Source organism: Sceloporus occidentalis, unplaced genomic scaffold, assembly GCF_023333645.1.
Source record: "Sceloporus occidentalis isolate IW3139 unplaced genomic scaffold, rSceOcc1.0.p SCAF_38, whole genome shotgun sequence".
In the NCBI taxonomy this organism is placed as follows: domain Eukaryota; kingdom Metazoa; phylum Chordata; class Lepidosauria; order Squamata; family Phrynosomatidae; genus Sceloporus; species Sceloporus occidentalis.
The window spans coordinates 743,414-749,492 of NW_028317018.1; the positions used below are offsets into that span (position 1 = coordinate 743,414).

At 38.9% G+C, this 6,079-nt stretch overlaps 1 protein-coding gene across 6 annotated transcripts; it reads right to left on the reverse strand.

Annotated features, from left to right (window-relative positions):
- Positions 1-2,142: 2,142 nt before the first annotated feature.
- Positions 2,143-4,607, reverse strand: LOC149290585 (cyclic AMP-responsive element-binding protein 1-like). 6 transcript variants are annotated; one of them, XM_089488570.1, is made up of 7 exons: positions 4,494-4,607; positions 4,092-4,238; positions 3,849-3,949; positions 3,254-3,396; positions 2,713-2,895; positions 2,439-2,589; positions 2,143-2,287 (listed from the first exon to the last, which is right to left on the reverse strand). In XM_089488570.1, the coding sequence occupies exons 1-7, from the start codon at positions 4,605-4,607 to the stop codon at positions 2,143-2,145; spliced, it is 984 nt and encodes a 327-aa protein (XP_089344696.1). The 6 variants fall into 6 exon arrangements, with proteins under 6 accessions (XP_089344696.1, XP_089344695.1, XP_089344697.1 ...); XM_089488569.1 differs by having other exon boundaries at positions 2,713-2,924; positions 3,250-3,396; XM_089488571.1 differs by having other exon boundaries at positions 3,849-3,924; positions 4,076-4,238.
- Between the last annotated feature and the right edge of the window lie 1,472 nt (positions 4,608-6,079).

Below are 6,079 nucleotides of genomic sequence, written 5' to 3' on the forward strand. Positions count from 1 at the left end.
GTAGTGGTTTTGTAATGAACCCAAAGTGAGGAATGGCATCTATATCTAAAAGGAGATGTCTGCTTAATACAAGTTTACTACAGAGAATTGCTCACCGACTTCAAAACATAAGAAATAGGTCACCCTTCTACTCGTGAGCAGCAAGCACCCATTTGCTTCTTTTTAGTTGCCTATATGACATATATACCTGCAAACATAATTGCGCCACCTTTATATGAAATCTTTTCCTTTTGGGGCAGGATGAATGAAACCGACCACTCGCAGAGGGAAGTATTAAGATAAAGGAAAGACAAAATACTTTAGTAATGGCCTTTCCAGTCACCTGGCATAGAGCTGGATAAATTGGTATTGAGCCTTAATAATCAAACAAGATAAACCAAAACTGGAAAAAAAAAAAAAAAAAGTGGAAGTAAAAAATATATTGCTAATTCATTCGCATTGTTAAAAAGGCTAGAAACACTGTTTTTTCCCCAGTTATTTTCTAGTACCAATATTTGGTATATCGATACAGCAAAGTATAAGGATGCTCTTCCGTAGCAGTTCTAACGCTCGGCTTCAAACCACTTACATTACCCTCACTGAAAAAATGGCTTCTAAAGTGGCAAAGAAACCATAGCAATAGCCTGCACTCTAGCTAATTGTTTTTGATCATTACTTTCGGATGGCCGAGAATTTATTATAAATTTTTATATATAGATATATATATAAAATGTTAGAATAAAAACTGTGTTTATATACAATTACTAACACACACAAGCATGTAGAAATCCTGCACAAACAAAAAAAAACTGTTCTGATACACACAGAACATTGTAGTTTTAAAATACAAAATGTATTTCAAATGGTACATGATAATTCTACTTAACATAAAATATTTTTACAAGACAAATCCCAAAAACACAAAGCTTCAATTAAAAAGGCTGAAGAAACAAAACAAAAAACTTATCGCTAGCTGAAGTAAACTAATGGCCACATATCCATTGCATGTAGGATACTGCCAAACAGTTTTAACATATGATAAAGTCTACACTGTACATTTTTCACTTTTTTATGTTGTCAAAATCAGAATTTTGTGGTAAGGGATGGGTACATTGTTTTTTCTCCCATAGGTTTGCACATGGATGCCCCCCAAATATTTCCACGCTAGGCTGCTGGTGATCGGGATTTGGGTTTGGTACATAAAGAATCATTTGCACAGTTTTTAAAATCAGCCATAAAGTTCATTGCAAAGTTCAAGCGGTTATATAAACTTTTTTTTCTTTTTTCCTTTTTTCTTATAAACTTGGATAGACAAGTTCCACGGACCAATATTTAGGAGGATTTGATTGCCCGAGGGTTACGCCAGTTCTCATCCTTTTAGACTTTTCACGAAATTGAAAGTTTAGAACTGCACCTCAGTGTGCTTAGAATGTCTCTCCCTTCTGTAGTAAATCAGCGAATCTGCCGGAAATTGTCAAGTTGTACATGTTGACCATTAACCTTTGCTCTGGATAACAAGCGGGCTGTGAGAATTTGACCTGATAGTCCAAGGGAAAAAGTGAAAACGTTCCAGACCAAAATTTACCTGCTCATACAAGACAAAAAGGTGTAAGATCGTTCGGTTTGCATTGGATGTCCTTTTTGACCAATCCGAATGACTATATGAAAAGACACCATTTTCGACATCATCTAAACGTTCTATACAAAAGACTCAAAAATACTGGAGTATAATGGATGAGTGGAACAGGGCTGTTAAAAAGCCCCCTTGTCTTCACACTACAGTAGATAACTGTACTAAGGAAAGGGCCATTTAAGATAGGCCTGAAATGCATTATATATACAAGCTCAACCTGCACTAACTTGGCTGAACAAATATGGGAAGGAAAACCCATGATAGCTAACAAAAAAATATGATTAAAAAAGAAAAAAAGTCTCTTTTTCCATTTTGTAATCCTGAAGACAGATGGGCAACTCTCTGGGGTTTGGAGGCAGGAGTTAGGAGCATTCATAATTTTAATGCAAAAGCATGAATGAAATCCTATAGTTGGTGTGAGGCAGTTTTGCGCAGAGCAGAGACATTGTTTAGAAAACAAAACAAAAATTGTCCAGTTGTGGTTAAACCAGTCTATTTTAGAAAGAGTGGAAAACTCAAGATTTTCCTCCTTAATCAGATTTGTGGCAATAGAGGTCCTTTAGTGCTTTGAGTTCTTCAATCAATGTCTTGTTTTGGTTTTCAAGGACAGCCACTCTGTTCTCTAGACACTTTACATATTCCTTCTTCTTTCTGCGACATTCTCGTGCTGCTTCTCTGTAGGCACAAAACAGTATTCAGTAGAGTGGATATATTATGCACAATGGCTTAAAGGAATCAATGGTTATGTATAAAATAAAAAAAGTATTTGCTGTAAACAAAACCTGTATAGAGCAATAAATCCTAGCTGGAACGCAGAGCCACATACCTGTTTTTCATAAGCCTCACTTCCCTCTTCCGTGCGGCTTCTTCAGCTGGCTGAGCAGGGAGTGCAGGTGAGGATGCCATAACCACCCCTGGGGCAATCGTGCTCGTGGGTGCTGTGCGAATCTGATAAGTCTGTACATCCCCTGAGGCAGCTGCCAGGGAACCAGAAAGATATTCTTTTAACAGTTACTTTCAGGATATATAGAATTGAAATGAAATGAATATGATATGAGCAGCTCCCGATGGGATTCCTGAACATGTAAATAAATCCTCACCTTGTACAACAACTTGATTGCTGGGAACCAGTATTTGCTGTCCATCTGTGGTTTGCGCATATTGTAAGATTGTGGTTCCAGGTTGTGTTGCCGCTGTATTGGCCATCGTTAATGTTTGAAGCCCTTGGACACCATCTGTGCCATTGTTTGCAAGCTGTATTGCTCCTCCCTGGGTAATGGCAACTGGATAAAGACAAAAAAAGGAAACACTGCTAGTAAAAGCATCTTCAAAGAAGCTCTGCCTTAACCATAGCTTTGGGATATCACATTGAGATGGATAGCTGTGCTTCCGCATTGTTTGTTTCTTTATTATTTTAAAGAGCACTATGCAGAATTACTGCACAGGAGGGGCTTTAATTATTAAGGAATAAAATAGCATGACTTCTCGTTAAAATGGGTAAACTGGTTGAGCAGCTTTTTTGGAGTATATTGAATATCAAATCTAAGTCATTTTACCAAATACTTTCTTACAAGAAGATACTATATGGTGTACATTAAAGAAAGCCCCTCTCCCCCCTTAATTTTAAGAACTTGTACGTACTGTACTGGCCACTGCTTGTTTGGTAGATGGGTGTTGGAACAGTCACAGTTGTTATAGCAGGTGCGGATGTCTCCTCCTCGGATTTTTCTTCCTCAATCCTCGGAACACCCGGTGCATCCGAAGACAAGTCGTTTAAAATTTTCCTGGAAAAAAACAATGGCGCAAATCAATGTCAAACTTACGAGATTTCAGCGCTGCATAATAAACAAGAATCACTGGTTTCAGAACTATCAACCCTGGACATGCACTAGAACTCTGGCAAATTGTGTAAATTCGCTTTCGTTACAAGTAACTTTAATTTGACCGACATTTCAGTCCACTGTTTTTACCACCAACCACTTTTTTACCCACTTTCCCTGCAAATGTCTAGATGACCAGCAGGGAGTACAAAAGGACAACTTAATATGCTGTAGAGAGCAGGAAGATATCTTCAACATGTTAAAAAAAAAAAAAACGATGATGGTAAGGGCTGGAGAGGATTCTCATTCTCAAGTAAAAACTTGTTAGTTTGTTACATCTTGCAAGACTTCCAAACGACACGCGCCTGGTAAAACCTGCACAGAATACACCTTTAGGTTCAATCATTTTTTGTTACCTGTAAGACGGCCGCCTGGACAGGATTTCTCTGCGTTTTTGAGAGTCTGTAACACTGTCTACTGATTCTTGAGAATCTTCGCTCTCTGCAATTGTGGAAATCTAAGCAAATTAAATGCAAATAAAAAGATTTAGGCGTAATGCTACAGGCCAATAAGATGATTGTATGTTGTTGTAAAGAGTGAAAGCACTGATAGAAATTCAGATGCGTCAATCCTGAAATATTACGTTTGAAGCTACTCACTTGCACCGTCTGTACTTGTGGAGATTGTATGACAGAAGGTTGTGCTGCCTGAATGACTCCATGTACTTGAACGGTCTGTCCATTGGGAAGTTGGACTAATGTCACCGTGGGGGCCGAGGATGTTGCATGTGCAGCTGCCATGGATACCTGTACAGAATAGTGGAAGAAAATGAACACAAAATCTTGCTTGCATGCACAATCCAATGGAAATTTAATGAATGGATTACATTTGCTTTGCGGTAAATAGTTACACAGCACATTTTCTCAGCACAACATGTACTATCCAGGCAACTACGAATGCACAGCACTTTAAGAGTTGAAAACCATATACAGCACGATAGAATGAATGGATTTAATTGCAAATTACTTAATAAGCAGCAGAAAGCAGTTGACGCTGGATACCTGTGCTAACGTTGCAATCTGTGGCTGGGTCTGCATGGTCATCTGTTGGGCTTCTGCCTCTGTGACAGCTGCATCTCCACTCTGCTGGGTCTCTGCACCAGATTCCATGGTCATTTAGTTACCTACAAATTGCAGTGAATAGGCTTTACCCTTACCCAAGATTTAGGATTTCCACTGCCCTAACTTTCTAGAAGGACTACTAAACACATGAAATAGCTACTTCATTAACTAGATTACCGGAGACACCAATAATGTGCGCGGCAAAGTCTACGTGCCTTATATAAACTGCGCGTTCCTCCAGAAGTACATAGATGCATTTTCACACCTGCCCTGTTCTGAATTATTTCTCTTTCTTCCATTAAAGAAAAACAAACACGTAAACAGGTCGGAGAGAGATTGCTGTATGTTATATACGGTAGCCGATATCATCACACCATTGAGTATTTAGAAAAATGATGGTTCCTTTTCCTGGGCTAATGAAGAAGGAGACTCTTAATTACACTACAAGGGCAAAGGATTGAATCCCTTGGATGTAGTATGAGGACTTTGCCTAAAGCGGTACACATTTTCCTGAAGCCTTTAGCCGAAGTTGATACATTTTATTGGGTACAATGTAGACATTGGCTTTTGCAACCTCAGAGGTCTATTCTTCAGATAGAAGGCGAGAAATACTCACAGTATAAACAAAAACACTATATGCAAATTAACAAGTATTTTGAGGATCACTTTTTTAATAACAGAACTTCAATAGGATTTTCACTGTGTACCAGCAGTTCAAGTGAAGAAGATGGACATGCTTGGGAAAGCGATCAGGTGAAACGTAAAAACTCCTTTTACTTCCCCTACTGATTCTAAGGACTCTCAAAGCACGAGAAGAGTGTTCTCAACACTTGAGGCCTTTATTTGATAGATCACTTGCATTTATGCTCCTAGTGTCTGAGTTTGTGCCTTCAGTTACTCACTTAGACAACTCTCATATATTGAGAGACTTAAAGAAGTTCTTAAAGTAGAATCTACAGATGGTCAGCTCATCAACAAAAGGACACATCAGGGTCTGAGGATGTGAGAAGCAGAGTTCGGTTCCTCTCCCCTAAAGCAGAGTTGGTAATACCAAGATGAAATTCATCACGCCGCAAACCGGGCATGAACGGAAATTGTCTCTTTTGGATTAAAAAGGAGTACTTATAGTAAGATGTTTGTGTATCCGCTCCTCATTTAAAGCGGATGACACAAGCAAAGTGTACCTATCCGGAGCTTCAAAGACTCTAAACAAAGAGGTTGGTTCGCTAGAGAGGTTTGGTGGAATGGCCATTTCCAGTGCAGTTCTGCTCCAATAGCAGCTGGAATGGTGCTGTATGAAGCATTTCTTTAAACCAACAAGATTTCTTGAAAGTTACCTCACTGACTGAACTATACATTATGCAGGGCCTCAGCCAGCCATTCTTGCTCAAAACGGTACCAGAGATGTCCTGTGTTATGAATAACACTGAGGGAGTTTTAGAAAGTAAATGGAAAGTGTTAAAAAGGGTTTAACTGAAAGCCCCTAGCAGATCTGCTCATCAAAGTCTGTAGCCTCGTAAACTTGC

Excerpts from the sequence above, each read along its gene's own strand:
- LOC149290585 (XM_089488568.1), bottom strand. The coding sequence starts at position 4,607 with ATGACCATGGAATCTGGTGCAGAGACCCAGCAGAGTGGAGATGCAGCT. Across the intron at positions 4,239-4,493 it reads AGATTGCAACGTTAGCACAG|GTATCCATGGCAGCTGCACA; the intron begins GTATCCAGCGTC and ends TATTCTGTACAG. Across the intron at positions 2,896-3,253 it reads AACAAGCAGTGGCCAGTACA|TTGCCATTACCCAGGGAGGA; the intron begins GTACGTACAAGT and ends GTCTTTATCCAG.